Source organism: Loxodonta africana, chromosome X (assembly GCF_030014295.1).
Source record: "Loxodonta africana isolate mLoxAfr1 chromosome X, mLoxAfr1.hap2, whole genome shotgun sequence".
In the NCBI taxonomy this organism is placed as follows: Eukaryota; Metazoa; Chordata; class Mammalia; order Proboscidea; family Elephantidae; genus Loxodonta; species Loxodonta africana.
This window is the reverse complement of record NC_087369.1, coordinates 17,040,074-17,056,165: the sequence shown is the minus strand read 5'-3', so window position 1 is coordinate 17,056,165 and position 16,092 is coordinate 17,040,074. Positions and strand designations below refer to the sequence as shown.

Genomic DNA, 16,092 nt, shown 5'->3' with positions numbered 1-16,092 from the left:
AATCAGAATGTGGAACGTACGAAGTATGAATCTAGGAAATTGGAAGTAGTAAAAAATGAAATGAAAGGCACAAATATTGATATCCTAGGCATTAGTAAGCTGAAATGGACTGGTATTGGCCATTTTGAATCTGACAGTCATATGGTCTACCATACCAGGAATGAAAAACTGAAGAGAAATAGTGTCGCATTTACTGTCAAAAAGAGCATTTGAAGATCTGTTCTGAAGTACAGTGCTGTCAGTGATAGAATGATATCCACATGCTTGCAAGGGAGACCAGTTAATACGACTATTATTCAAATTTACCCACCAACCACTAAGGCCAAAGAGGAAGAAACTGAAGATTTTTACCAAATTCAGCAGTCTGAAATTGATCAAACATGCAATAAGATGCATTGATAATTACTGGTGATTGGAATGTGAAAGCTGGAAACAAAGAAGGAGGATAGGTAGTTGGAAAACGTCGTCTTGGTGATAGAAACAACACTGAAGATGGAATGATAGAATTTTGCAGACCAACAACTTATTAATTGCAAACCTTTTTTAAAAACATAAATGGAGACTATACATGCACACCTCACCAGATGGAAAACACAGGAATCAAATTGACTACATCTGTGGAAAGAGACAATGGAAAGTTCAATATTATCAGTCAGGATAAGGCCGAGGCTGACTGCGGAACAGATTGTGAATTGCTCATATGCGAGTTCAAGTTGAAGCTGAAGAAAATTAAAACAAGTCCATGAGAACCAAAATATGATCTTGAGTATATCCCACCTGAATTTGGAGACCATGTCAAGAACAGATTTGACACACTGAACACTAATGACCAAAGACCAGACTCATTGTGGGATGACATCATACATGAAGAAAGCAAAAGGTCATTAAAAAGACAGGAGAGAAGGAAAAGACCAAAGTGGATGTCAGAAGAGAAGAATGGAAGAAATGATGAAGTAAAAGAGATGAACAGAAGATTTCAAAGGGTGACTCAAGAAGACAAAGTATTACAATGGAATGTGCAAAGACCTAGAGTTAGAAAACCAAAAGGGAAGAACACGCTTGTCATTTCTCAAGCTGAAAGAACTGAAGAAAAAACTCAAGCCTCGAGTTGCAATTTTGAGGGATTCTATGGGCAAAATACTGAACAACTCAGGAAGCATCCAAAGAAAATGGAAGGAATATAGAGAGTCACTATACCAAAAAGAATTGGTTGATGTTCAACCATTTCAAGAGGTAGCATATGATCAGGAGCTGATGGTACTGAAGGAGGAAGTCCAAGCTGCACTGAAGGCATTGGCGAAAAACAAGGCTCCAGGAATTGATGGAATATCAATTGAGATGTTTCAACAAACAGATGCAGCACTGGAGACCCTCACTCGTCTGTGCCAAGAAATTTGGAAGACAGCTACCTGGCCAAACAACTGGAAGAGATCCATATTTGTGCCCATTCCAAAGAAAGGCAATCCAAAAGAATGTAGAAATTATTGAACAATATCATTAATATCACATGCAAGTTAAACTTTCCTGGTGATAGTTCCAAATGGTTGCAGTAGTATATGGACAGGGAACTTCCAGAAGTTCAAGCCAAATCCAGAAGAGGACGTGGAACAAGGAATATCATTGCTGATGTCAGATGGCTGTTGGCTAAAAGCAGAGAATACCAGAAAGATGTTTACTGTATTGTATTGACTGTGCAAAGGCGTTAGACTGTGTGGCTCATAACAAATTATGGATAACACTGTGATGAACAGGAATTCCAGAACGCTTAACCGTGCTCATACAGAACCTGTACATAGACTAAGAGGCAGTTGTTTGAACAGAACAAGGCAATACTGCAAGATTTAAAATCAGGAAAGATGTGTGTCAGGGTTGTATTCTTTCACCATATCTATTCAATCTGTATGCTGAGCAAATAATACGAGAAGCTGGACTATAGGAAGAAGAACGGGGCATCGGGATTGGTGGAAGACTCTAACAAACCACGATATGCAAATGACACAACCTGGCTTGCTAAAAGTGGAAAGGACTTGAAGCACTTACTGATGAAGATCAAAGAGCGCAGACTTCAGTATGGATTACACCTCAACACAAAGACAACAAAAATCCTCACAACTAGACCAATAAGCAACAAATGGAGCAAATGTTGAAGTTGTCAAGGGTTTCATTTTACTTGGATCCACAGTCAGCACCCATGGAAGCAGCAGTCAAGAAATCCAACAATGTATTGCTTTGGGCAAATCTGCCACAAGACCTCTTTAAAGTGTTGAAAAGCAAAGATGTCACTTTGAGGACTAAGGTGCACCTGACCCAAGCCATGGTGTTTTCAATTGCCTCATATGCATAAGGAAGACCGAAGAAAACTGATGCCTTTGAATTACGGTGTTGGCAAAGACTACTGAATATACTATGGACTTCCAAAAGAACAAACAAATCTGTCTTGGAAGAAGTACAACCAGAACGCTCCTTAGAAGCAAGGATGGCAAAACTACGTCTCACATACATTGGACATGGCATCAGGAGGGACCAGTCCCTGGAGTACAACATCATGCTTGGGAAAGTAGAGGGCCAGCGGAAAAGAGGAAGACCCTCAACAAGAAGGACTGACACAGTGGGTGCCACAATGGACACATAGCAATAATTGCGAGGATGGTGCAGGACCTGGCAATGTTTTGTTCTGTTGTACGTGGGGTCACTATGAGTCAGAACTGACGTAACTGCACCTGACAGTAACAACATATTTGGGCTGGAATATCTGCTCAAATCAGGCATTTCGTGGTGAGATCCAATTGGATTTTTGGCATTATTTTGAGAACTCAGCCTTTAAGATTTTTTAAAATATGGAAATAGTAACCATAATCTTATTAGAAGTAGTATTAATAATATTATTGTTATGATTAAAGTAATCTTTTTCTCCCAAAATCTGGGCGAAACCAAGCTGAAGTGCATGTTAAGAATTCTTTTGTGAAATCTTGTAATTTTTTTCCTAAAAGGAGGAGAAACACGGAATGTGTACCATTCATTGATCTCTACTGCCACCTACTGGAGGAAAGAGTGCATGCTTTTTTCTTTTTTTGAATAAGTCTTAGGCGAACACACAAGCCATTTGTTTAGCATTGGAAAACGAGAATGAACAGATTACCTTGCTGTTTACAAAGTGTTATTTATTCCTTTGGAACTCAAGTTGCTTTCTTTTTCTTTTACACTTATAATATACACATGTTGAAACTTACTCAAAAAATAGTAAAAGCACTGTTGTTTGCCATCAAGTCAATACGACTCATAGCGACCCTGTATGACAGAGTAGAACTGCCCATAAGGTTTCTTAGGCTGTAATCCTTTTTGGAACAGGTTGCCAGGTCTTTTCACCCACAGAGCCGCTAGTGTTCGAAAAGCTGAACTTTCTGTCAGCAGCTGAGGACTTCACTATTCACCACCAGGGCTCCTTTAGAGCTCCATGTATTTGTCTAAATTATAGAGACATTTTAAGCAAAACCCACAACTCTTCTTTGACTCGCAATCTATCAACCTGCCCTCAGAGTGTCCATTTCAGCTGACATCCAACCCAAAGTAAATGGATCACTGAACCCAGTTAGTAAAGCAGAGTTTCACCTGGAGGCTTGTTAAAAAAAAAAAAAAATGCCGTTGAGTCCGACTCATAGCGACCCTAAAGGACAGAGTAGAACTGTCCCATAGGGTTTCCAAGGAGGACCCAGTGGATTCAAACTGCCAACTTTTTGGTTAGCAGCCTTAGCTCTTAACCACTAGGCCACCAGGGTTTCCAGAAGCTTGTTAGAAGTACAAATTCTGAATTGGAAGCTCTGAGGGAGGGGCCCAGTACTCAGTGTTTTAACAAGCCCACCGGGGGATGCTGATTCATGTTCAAGTTTGAGAACCACTGACTTAATGAAAGGTCCCTGGCTGGTGCAAACGGTTTGTGCTTGACGATTACTCTAAAAGGTTGGTGGTCCAAACTGACCCAGAGGCACTGACCCTACTGAACAGTTGTGGTCTGTAACATATGGGATCACCATGAGTTAGAACTGATGGTGAGATTTTTTTTTTAAATGAATAGCAAGTCTCCTTGGAATATTAGGAAAATTAAGAATATGGTTGGAGAACACCATGTTTTGAATGCCTCCTGTGATCTCTACTGAGCAGTGCCTTTCTTTTGAATTTGCAGTACGAATGGAATGACAATGAAATGTATTTGTTCCGCTCATCTATCGCATATGCCATGAGAGAATATTTTTCCAAAGTCAAAAATCAGACGATTCTATTTGGGTGAGTTGATTTGCTGGGTTCTCAGGTTGCTTCAACCAGCACTTCCCTTATTCTTGGGTCTGAGGGTACATTCTGCCTAAACTTTTCTTCAGGTGTAATTAAGAACAATCTCCTAGTAACTTTTAAACTTCTTGGATATTCTGGACTCTGGGCCTCTCTGTTTAGGGATGATTGTGGCTTCGTTGACTTGCAGATTGGAAGAACATTGTTCTTATTAAGCCCCCTCCCTCTCTCTCAGATGCTCTCACCCACGCTCAGCACTGCCTTTATTGGGCTTATATACTAGTATATATGTTTTGCGTGTGTGTGAGACAATCAACAGAATGTATAAGTGAAATATAGTAGAATTCGATGGTGATAAGTGCTAGGAAGAAAAACACAACAGGAAGGGGGCTAGAGAGTGCTGGTGTATGTGTGGGTCAATTTTAACCAAAATGGTCAGAAAAGGCCTCATTAACATTTAAGCAAGGCTCTGAGGGAGGAGAGCAAGCAAGCTAGCGGTGTGGGTAACAAGGAAGTGTTTCAGTCAGAGGGAACAGCAGGTGCTAAGACCCTGAGGAAGGTCTGTCCTTCACTGAGTGAAAGAACAGCCCTGAGACCAGTGTGGCTGGAGCAGAGTGAGCTAATAGAAGACAAGGAGATGTGGCCAGGGCATGATGGGGGGAAGTGGAGGGAGAGAAAGACGTTCCTGTGGGCCTCCAAGGCCATTCTCAGGACTTGGGCTTTTATTTTGAGCAAGATGGATAATTGCTGAAGGTTCTGGGGGACATAGTCGGCCTCAGGTTTTATAGGATCACTCTGGCAGCTGAGAGCTCAGTCTTGTCACATTGACCAATAAATCCTACTCATGACCGTCACCCATGGGGAGAACAGGACATGGTTTACTGGGAGGGAGCAGCGTGGAGGGCTGTAAGTGTACCATCTTTGCACATGGCAAAAGCCATCACTGCCCACCATGTTGTTTATCACAATCCTGGGTCACCAGTGATTCCTGGATGATTCTCTGGTGTTTCTGGTGTGAATATTTTCTATCACTGAAAAAAAAAAGTGTGGTTTTTATACGGTGGCAGAACAAATAATGCCAAGACTTGATATCATAGCTTATGTAGTTGATGTCATGGCTTTGGGCAGTTTTAATGTTTTTTGGAGTATCACATCCTGCCAAACAGGGAGGGATTACCCAGATTAGTAAGTAAACACAAGTAAACCCATGCGTGCCTTGTTTACTGGTTAATCCGCCCCTTCTCCCGGTGTACCCTTGCCCACCCCAGTTGGGTGCCCTCGTCTCTCTATTTTACCCCCAAGACCCTGTCCTGGGTCCCTCCCTAGTCTCCTTTCCACAGAAGAGAAAGCCTTCCTTCCTTTATTGTGTCCTCTCAGCCACAAAGCGGGGAGGGGGTTGTTTCTTTTGTTTCTCCACAGAGAGGATGACGTGTGGGTGAGTGATTTGAAACCACGAATCTCTTTCAACTTCTTTGTCACCGTACCGAAAAATGCATCTGACATCATTCCTAAAGCTGAAGTTGAAGAGGCGATAAGGTGACATTTTACGTTCAAACACACTAGGCAAGGGTGAGGGGGTTAACAAGTGTAAAAACAACCACAACAGCTAACGCTTGGTGTGCTCTGTTTGCCAGGCACTGTTCTCAGCCATTCGCACATTTCACTTCATCTTACAAACTTAGGCTTTGTGTCTGTCTTGGGGAGAAGTGCTGGCTGTGATCACCATGGAAAAGCCCAGCCCTGCTGGGTATTCAGCTATAAACCACTATAATTCAGACTTTGTTTCCAGGATGACCCGAGCACTTTCAGGCTGAGGTTGCCTGGAGTAACAGGGCTGATTCTGATTTGATCTCCCTCCTTCTCTGGGCTGACTCGGACTTCTTGACCTTTTGACCAAGTAGGGGGACAGGATGCCAGATATTCCATCTTCAACCCATAGTAGTCTCTTCCATCTCATTCTGGTTTTTCTTTTTTTAAAAAAAAATAATTTTGTCCTTTCTGCCTCTGTAGAATTCAGCCATTTTCTGTCCCAGTGCTGGAGAAATTGGAAAGCACCCCTTTCATGTGTTTTTCTCCAGTGCTGCCTCTAAATGCCACTACCATTTATGTGGAATGTCCTTCTCTAGAGACTTGGCTGTAAGACTTGTTCATTTGTAGAAAGAGATGTATCCAATCACTCTTCACCATTATTTGATAGCGAGTTATCATAGACATACTCTGACATACGGGAAATTCTTGCTAAATACGCTAACTTTGTCTTTACAACACCCGTTAAAAACCCCTTGCCGTCAAGTCGGAATGAGATGAGATTTCACAACACAGTAGTCACAAATAGCAAACGCCAACCGTTTGCACACTTCCGCACTTGCAGCCTATCCTAGGTTGTAAGATATGAAAGGTACATAATTGTCAAAACTCCTATCTTTCATGGGAAGGACCTGGCTATCTATTTTTTATTTCATTGTTATTTTAGGTGTACGGTCTTAGGATAAGCCTCATCAAATCCTTTCTGGAACAATGATAGAAAGGGTAAAGAGATATGCACAATTTTCTTTTGCTTAAGTGGCCTCTTTGTTGTGTTTTGCGAATAGGATGTCCCGGGGCCGTATCAATGATGCCTTCCGCCTGGACGACAAGACCCTGGAGTTTGTGGGGATCCAGCCAACACTGGCCCCCCCTAACCAGCCACCCGTTGTCGTATGGCTGGTTGTTTTCGGGGTAGTGATGGGAGTAGTGGTCATTGGCATTGTTCTCCTGGTCATCTCTGGGATCAGAGATCGAAGGAAGTAAGTGAACTTTCCTAAGATTTATCTATCTCTCTAGCCTAAGACAATAAGCTTTAGGGAACACTGACTAGAAAATTTGCAATAAGTGGCAGGTTGTGTAGGCTAGTTACTTAGTTGAACAATTTGCACCTAAATATTCCAACGCATCCCCTGGATATGACCAGATTTCATTTGCCCTTCACCTTCCCAGCAAGCCTACCACACAGTGGATGTTTGGCATGGGGTGTCCTAGTGAACTCCACCCCCAACCACAGCACCATTCCCTAGTGACGGAAGCACTGCAGACTCACCGGGGTGGCTGGGCTCAGGGGACTGTCCTCACTGCTGACTGCTCCTTGCTCTAGAAGAGACCCTAGAGACTGGATTGGTGATGGGTCTGAACTGTGGAGTCTTTCCAGAATGAGCTCTGATATTTGCTTCAAACTACTCCCCTTTCATCACCTACATTCCTCCCCAGGTGGCCCTGACTCTGTATCATTCATTTCATTGGTTCATGGGCCGGGTACCCTCTAATTTGTTCTTCAGTTAAAGACTCAAGTTCATCGAAGATTTAAACCACTAGAGACCTAATTTCTAGTCTTGGTCTACCACTTGATTTTTGTCTGACCTTGAGAAGTCATTCCCTTTCATTGGGCTTATGGAATAAAGGCTCATGCTCTTTTATAGAGAAGACCTTGTGGTACAAATGGTTAAGCATTTGGCTGCTAACTGAAAGGTTGGTGGTGCTAACCCACCCAGCTGCTCTGTGGGAGAGAGACCTAGCAATCTGCATCTGTAAAGATTGCTGCCAAAAAAAACCCTTTGGGGCAGTTCTACTCTGTCACAGGAGGTCACTATGAGTCAGAATCGACTCAATGGCACCTAACAACAACTCTTTTATACCACCTAACAAAACTCCATTCCCGCTGTAGGCTGTTTAAACATTTTCTTGACTGAATCTCTGTATGCACTACTCTATTTGGAGCCCTGGTGGTGCAGCGATTAAGAGCTATGGCTGCTCACCAGAAGATCAGCAGTTCAAATCCACCAGCTGCTCCTTGGAAACCCTATGGGGCAGTTCTACTCTGTTCTATAGGGTTGCTATGAGTTGGAATCGACTCGACAGCAACGGGTGAGGTGGGTGCTCTACCAGGATTGTTCCATTGCCTGCGCATAATTGCCGTCATTTTCTGAAGAGGCAGACTGAGGCCTTGAGTCTCCCCCTCTCTGACTTCAGAGCCCACACCCTTAACTGGCCTCCTATGCCCTACTAGCCATGGTACCAACCACTCACAGGGTCTAAGGAAATGCATCCAATGCCACTCTTGCACTCCAGGAGTTTATAGTCTAATAAGAGAAGACTCACATGCAAATGAGTAGCCACTGATTAGCAGCTGAGATGGAAATGATACCTGGGGTCAATGGAGTCCAAGGGAGGCAGTAGTCATTTTAACAATACCGTGTTAAGGTGACTTTGCTTTATTTAACAGGAAAACGCAAGCAAGTTGTGAAGAAAATCCTTACGCCTCTGTGGACTTGAGTAAAGGAGAGAATAACCCAGGATACCAAAGCACTGATGATGTCCAGACCTCATTTTAGCAAACCGATCTGATATCTTCCTGAGGTGATTTTATAGGATGTAAATGCTAATTTCAAGGTACAGAAAATATGGGATTATGAAGATGTCAGTAACTATCAAAACTATGGCTCTGTTTCGGCAGCATCGTCCAAAGGTGGCGGGCACAACCACAGAAGGGCACGCTCACGCTCACTGCTTTCAGTATTTATTTCTGCCTCAGGAGCTGACTACCCCTTGTGTTTCCTAAAAGGAATGTTGATACCAGAGAATAGTAGAGAACGTGTATCTTTGGCCTCCCAGGCTGGTTTAGGGAAGGGAAATGTAACTATGTTGAGTTGCTGGAGTTGAATAAAAGGCTGTATTTTGTGAGAGCAAGTGTTGCGCCTTGCATGGAATATGGATGGAGTGCTGTGAGGACTGTGCCCATGAGCTGGTGGGGCTACAGGAGTTGAGAAGGGCATACAATGTTCCTTTTAATTTATCCCACATGTAGAGGATGAGATGCTTTCTTTGTGTGAACTTAATTCATGTATTATACTGATTTCCCACAGTGACATTTGGCCTGGACCCTTCATTCTTCAGGGTGACAGGCCTAAAGAAGAGAGAAGAATCCAGACAGGAGTTGGCGGGCATCACCTTCTCACTTCTAAGCTGCTTGATCGACACCTCCCTCCTGACAACACAAAGCTAGTACCAGGGGCCTCCACGAACCCCCCAGAGCACACCTGCTAGAAACATGCTTCCATTGTTCTGGAGCGTCGATCCCAACTGAACGCCACCCTCTGAAGTAGGCATCTGATCTCTTCAATCTTTTGTACTCACCCATAGTGTCTCAGTAGTGCTGAGCACAGAACAGACAATAAATGCTTGCTAGATGTACACACTGCTGTATTCTCATGTGTACTCACGTACTGGGGCTTCTGTAGATTCTCACTTCCATGGACAGAGTTGTCATCTGATTGCTGGAACCCTTGACCTCTCCAAAGGTCTTGGGATGTAGCCTCACTTCTCAAATTGCTCTATTGTGCAAAGCAATTATAAAATCAATCCAACAAAGGGTTCTGTTAAGACCTGAGCCTATTTTTCAGAAAGCTAGACATTTGTGTTCTTGTCCCTAATACCCTGAGGTTCATATACCAATAGCAGATGCTTACATGTTCTAAGAACCTCATATAGAAGAGTTCATTTAAACCACACAACACCCTCGGAGGTACACAGCATCTTTATCCACACTTTACAGATGGGAATATTGAGGCAGGGAGTTCAACTCGTTTGAGGTTATGCAGCTAGGATATGGTAAAGCTGAGATTTGAACCCAAGTAGTTGGTTGTTAGAGTCCCTGGGTGGTGCAAATGGTTAAAGCTCTTGGCTGTTAACTGAAAGGTTGGAGGTTTGGGTCCACCCAGAGGCGTACACAATGACATAAAAATTCAGTGTTTCAATCTGTGTATCAGATGAAAATGGTACCATTTGGTTTGAATTATGGGCCAACTAATGATGCCTCATGGGGGCAGTGGTGGATCAGTGGTAGTAATTCTCACCTTCCATGCAGGAGACCCAGGTTCAATTCCTGGCCAGCGCGCCTCACGTGCAGCCACCACCCATCTGTCAGTGGAAGCTTGAGTGTTGCTATGATGCTGAACAGGTTTCAGCGGAGCTTCCAGGCTAAGACAGACTAGGAGGAAAGGTCTGGTAATCTTTCAAAAATCAGCCAGTGAAACCCTATGGATCACAACGTTGTGATCCACAATTAACCACAGGGATGGTGCAGGACCAGGAAGTGTTTCGTTTTATTGTACACAGAGTCATCATGAGGCGGGGGCCAACTTGATGGCTGCTAACAACAACTACGAGAGTGCCCCACCACATAATGAGGTCCCCTAGCGCAGTTCTGACTGAAAGCATCGGCATCCTCTGGGAGCTTGTTGCAAATACAAATTCTCGGGCTACCCTCAGACCTGCTCTTTCGGAGTCTCTGGGGTGGCTCATGGGAATCTCCGTTTTAAGAGACTTTGTACCTGACTCTCACGAGTGCTACTGTTTGAGAACCCTGAAACATGAAGGCAAATTTCCACATTTTTGTACATGCTAATAACGTATTTAATTATGACAGCGACAATATAAAGAAAAGAACAAATATCTAACAAATAAATTTTGATTCTGTTCAATGTTTACACATGGTACACACCCTCTCCATATTGCAATCAGAAAAGAGGCTTCTGCGATAGGCTGGGAAGGATTATGTTAAGAGCAACACAAAAGAAATTACTCATTTGACCTAAAAGTCAAGGACATCTTCAGTTTCCTACCTTGTCAATGTCTAGGTAATATAGCAGACAAACAACACACAGAACACCATTAAGAAAAAAAAAAAAACATTAAGAAGAACTAGCTAAATGACATTGTGCCTGGCTAGTTTCTCTTCAAAGAAGAATGAAAATGTTGGCCAACATGTATATCCACTCTCATCCACTCTCCAAATTTCCTCTTCAAGGCTTGTCTTTTTCCCGAAGTGGTTCAATGGAAGATAGGAGTTGCTGAAATGTGGGACGCTTTTCCGGAAGCTAAATAAAAGAAAAACCCAATGTGTTTGTTTATGAATGTTATAATTTAAAAAAATGAGCTATATAAAATATTTACACCACAGTCCTAAAACCAGCAGCTTTTCAAATGTGGAAATACTACAGACATTTCTGCAAAGGTCAGGACCAAGGCAAGGATGCTGGCTCTATCCACCACTCTTTTTGTTACATTTGTTGAAGGTAACAGACGTAACAATTAGAGCCCCAAGAATTGGAAAAGTCAAAACATCTTTATTTGCATAGGATATGATTGTATACTTGGAAAAACCAAGAGAATCAATGATAGAACCAACCCAAGCAAAAAAGGATTCACAAGGACAGCAGGATATAAAATTAACAAACAAAAATCCATATCCTTCAAAGATACCTACAATAACCAATTAGAAGGTGTAATAGAGGAGAAAACCCCACTTACAATATCAACCACCACCAAAATAAAACACTTAACAAGAAGTAAACCAAAATGAGGAAAAATTAAAACACTGCTGAAAATACAAACATGGACTTGAACACATTGAAAAACACCCCTTAGTCTTGAATAGGACAAAGCAACATCATAAATACGAAATACAATCTCCCCAAAATACAAACAAGTTTGTTTCAAGCTAAGCAAATAGATTCTCTAGTTCATGGATTTAAAAAATGTGCAAAAATAGCCAGAAAAACTACATGGAAAGATGACCAATGAGGGGATGCTAGCTTACCTAATATTAAAACATATTATAAAGTCTCTATAATTAAAATCCACCACCCATCTGTCAGTTTCTTGTACTGTGGTGGCTTGCATGTTGCTGTGATGCTGGAAGCTATGGCACCGGTGTTTCAAATATCAGCAGGGTCACCCATGGTAGACAGGTTTCAGCAGAGCTTCCAGACTAAGACAGACTAGGAAGAAAGGCCTGGCAATCTACTTCTAAAAATTGGTCAATGAAAACCCTATGGATGGGAACAGAATATTGTCTGAGGGGATTCAAACATGCCAATGATCATGAAGATAGCACAAGACAGGGCAGTTTTGTTCTGTTGTGCTTGGGGTCACCATGAGTTGGAGCCGACCTGACAGCAGTAACAATAACAACGGTAATTAAAATAGCATGCTGCTAGCATAGAAATAGACAGGTCAAAGAACAGAAGAGAGAATCCAGAAATAAACCCAATTTAGTATAGTATTTAGGGTGGTATTTTATAGCCATTTAAGGTGGTATCTTATCTCTGGGGTCTTTTAATAAATGGTGCTACTGCAACTGGATAGTCATTTAGAAAATGACATCTTTGGATCCATACCTTGTATCACATGCCAAAACAAACACAAACTAGATCAGAGAGCTAAAGGTAAACCCTCCCCCTCCCCCTATTGCCGTTGAGTTGATTCAGACTCATAGTATCCCCTAGGACAGAGTAGAACTGCCCCATAGAGTTCCCAAAGCTGTGATCTTTACGGAAGCAGACTGCCACATCTTCCTCCCGCGAAGCAGCCAGTGGGTTCTAACCGCCGACCTTTCAGTTAGCAGCCAAGTACTTAACCACTGTGCCACCAGGGCTCCTTAAAGGTAAAATAATGAAGCATAAACATACTAGATGAAAACCTACGTGAATGCAACTATACATTCGAGTGTGGGAAAGCCTTTCTGTGACTCAAAACCCAGAACAGTAAAAGCAAACATTCAACTACATAACAGAACAAAAATTTGCATGCCAAAGAAACACCACACACTAAATCAAACCACACACAAGTGACAAACTGAGGGAAAATACCTGCAACTCACATCACAGATAAAGTACTAATCTCCTTAGTTTATAAAGAGATTTTTATACCAAAGGAAGACAAAGACGAACACACCTGAGAGAACACAGGGAAAAACAGGACCGTTCTTGGAAAGATACACAAAGGACCTTTAATAACACAAAAAGATGCTGAGCCACACTCAGAAGGAAAATGCACATATGAAGGCCGTTCTAAGATGCTATTCCTCCTCTATCAGACTGGCGAAAATTGGAAAGCTCAACAGAGTACTGGGTTGGTGAGGTTATGGAACATGGGCCCCCTCCACTGCTAGTGTTGCCGCACCCCTGGAGAGGAACTCCTAGGCTACTTTCTTAAGAGCCAGAAGGGGAAACAAGCAACACACACACCACGTCTGGGCTAGAAGAAGGTGGGGCAGCTTTAGAAAGTATTCCAAGTGCCACAGCATAGGCAGTCACAAAGCACTCATATTCCAGGCAGTGATTTAAGGCCAAGGAGTCCTGGTGGCACAATGGTTAAGCGCTCAGCTGCTGATCTAAAGGTTGGAGGTTCAAAACCACCCAGTGGCTCTGTGGGAGTGAAGACCCGGTAATCTACTCTCATAAAGATTACAACCCAGGAAACCCTGTGGGGCAGTTCTCCTCTGTCACATGGGGTTGCAATTTAAGGCTAAATGAAAAAGCAGTCTTAGGTGATGCAGGCAGCAATTCTTCCAAAGTTGAACTCGGGGCTCCAATACAAAAGTTCAAGGACTCTTTAAGTTGTGCACCTCCATTTATTTCTAGTACCAGGCATAGTGCCTGGGGCATAAAACCAAAAAAAAAAAACCTGTTGCCGTAAAGTTGATTCTGATTCATAGCGACCCTATAGGACAGAGTGGAACTGCCCCGTAGGGTTTCCAAGGAGTGGCTGGTGGATTCGAATTGCCAACCTTTTGGTTAGCAGCTGGGCTCTTAACCACTGCGCCACCAGGGCTCCAGCCTGGGGCATAGGTGCTCCATAAATATATAACAACAACAACAGTAACATCAACAACCAACACGGCACAGTGCACCAAGCACTGTTCTAAATATACATTAACTGCTTTGATCCACTCAATAGTTCTATGAGGTAGGTACAATTTTACAGGGAAGCACAGAGATGTTAGGAGGCTTGCCAAAGGTCACACAGCCAGTAAGTGGTCAAGGCATGAGAAGGTAGGATGGGGTAGAAAATAAGGATTAAAGGAAACAGGAAACCTAGGATAGAAATGGGGAGAGTGCTGACACATTGTGGGGAACGAAACCAATGTCATCAAACACTAAGTACAAACTATCTAATGGGACACTAATTTGCTCTGTATATTTTCACCTAATGTGCGCGCGCACATTAAGTACAAACTATCTAATGGGACACTAATTTGCTCTGTATATTTTCACCTAATGTGCGTGCGCGCACACACACACACACGATAGTTGTTAGGTGCCATCTAGTTGGTTCTGATGCATAGTGACCCTATGTACAACAGAACGAAACACTACCTTGCCCTGCGCCATCCTCATAATCATTGCTATGTTTGAGCCATTGACATTATGGCCTAGAAAACCCTATGGGGTAGTTCTACTCTGTCACAGGATCGCTATGAGTCGGAATCGACTTGATGGCACACAGCAACAATGACAAGACCAGGGCTAGACAAAAGTTCAGGACTTTGAACCCCTGCTGAGTGTTTGCATTTCCACCCCAGATGTACTAAATCAGAATCTACATTTTAACAAGATCTGCAGGTGACTGTTCTGTATGATAAATTTTGAGACCCCCTTGTTCCACTAGTGGTTCTGAGAATTGGCCCCTAACCAGCAGTATTAGCATCACCTGAGAACTTGTTAGAAATGCACGTTCTCAGCAGGGCTTTGAAACTGCAAAACCGGTTCAAAGCCCTGCCTGAGATGTTTATTAAAATACCAGCCTGCATTGCTTGTGACTCGACAGCACTGGGTATTGCTTATTTTAGATTACAAACACTTGAGGGCAGGGCCTCAGGGCCATTATCACCTGCTTTGTGGCAGGTACTTCCCATTCAATAAAACTTTGCCCTGCTGGTGGCACATGTGGGACACCACCCCGCTCACCGGGCGGCACACTTGCCTCGTGCCAGCAGCTGTACACGATCTGGTAGACGGTGTCCGACGCCAGTTGCGGCCGGTACAGCCTGTAGCCCTGGGAGACCTTCACAACCACCTGAGAGTTGTCGTACAAGTCATAGGGCTGCTTCCCCAGGCTGAACACCTCCCACATCAGGATCCCTGCACCATGCCAAGACAAAAAAGAAAGAGCTGACGTCAGAAGCTACAGGGTTTGGGGAGTGAACTTCCTATACCAGGTTAGGAAGGCTACGGGTCAGAGCTAGGGCTCCCTAGGAAATGAGTCCACAGTGAAAAGGGCAGGGCACAGAGGTGGGCCTGAGCCACTGCTTCCGAAGCCCAGGGTCTCTGTCCTCATACCCTGAGCCCTGGAAGCCTGTTCTTGCTGGGTAAATGGTTAAAAGGCAAGGGCGGACACAGAGACAGCTACTTGGGCTGCTTCAGGGAGGCGGCTAGAGCCTCATTCAGCCTCGCAGTGACAACTACCCGGCCAATCTTTCTTCCTCAGTCCCTTAGTAGTTGCATGCAACAATTTCACAATTAAATTACCATTCAGTGGAAGTTTAAAGATAAAATCATTGGCAGCATTCATTGTCCCTTTTCCCATCACGTGGTCCTTCAGAGTCGGGTTAGGTGTTCTTTAGGGAATGGAGTAAAAGCTCTCCCCTTGGGAAAGTGAACAGACAGCATTTCGGGTTGGGTTTCAGGATGTTCACAGTCCCATGAAGCTGATCCAGGGGTTCGTGGTCCAGGTTAAGAAACTGAGTTCTGGCCATGGTGGTCCAGAGGGACATTTGGGGTCAGTCAGATGTGGCCTTCAAGTCCCAGTTCTGCCACTTACAAACTGGGCAAGTTTCTAAACCCCTCCCAGCCTCCGGTTATTTTGCAAATATCAAAAAGATGGGGATATTTGCCCCACATAGAGTTGCTGTGAGGCTTCAATAGTATTAGACATGTTGTTGCTGTTGTGTGCTGTTGGGTAGCTTCCGACCCTACAGGACAAAGCAACCCGAGA

At 43.4% G+C, this 16,092-nt stretch overlaps 2 protein-coding genes across 3 annotated transcripts in view; one reads left to right on the top strand and one right to left on the bottom strand.

Moving 5' to 3' along the window:
• Positions 1-9,516, top strand: part of ACE2 (angiotensin converting enzyme 2) — a 46,655-nt gene extending 37,139 nt beyond the window's left edge. The window contains exons 15-19 of the mRNA XM_023555192.2: positions 4,181-4,281; positions 5,704-5,820; positions 6,876-7,070; positions 8,540-8,673; positions 9,180-9,516. Of these exons, the coding sequence (XP_023410960.1) occupies positions 4,181-4,281; positions 5,704-5,820; positions 6,876-7,070; positions 8,540-8,648 (522 nt within the window). The 3' untranslated portion in view covers positions 8,649-8,673; positions 9,180-9,516. The remainder of the gene's footprint in view (positions 1-4,180; positions 4,282-5,703; positions 5,821-6,875; positions 7,071-8,539; positions 8,674-9,179) is intronic.
• Positions 9,517-10,030: 514 nt separating this feature from the next.
• Positions 10,031-16,092, bottom strand: part of BMX (BMX non-receptor tyrosine kinase) — a 58,173-nt gene continuing 52,111 nt past the window's right edge. The window contains exons 18-19 of one of the 2 annotated variants that reach the window (XM_064278026.1): positions 15,082-15,239; positions 10,031-11,192 (exon numbers count right to left, since the gene is read on the bottom strand). In XM_064278026.1, coding sequence (XP_064134096.1) covers positions 11,118-11,192; positions 15,082-15,239 — 233 coding nt within the window. In that variant the 3' untranslated portion in view covers positions 10,031-11,117. Of the gene's footprint in view, positions 11,193-14,802; positions 15,240-16,092 lie in introns of those variants that run through there. The other variant, XM_064278025.1, reaches the window with a different exon arrangement.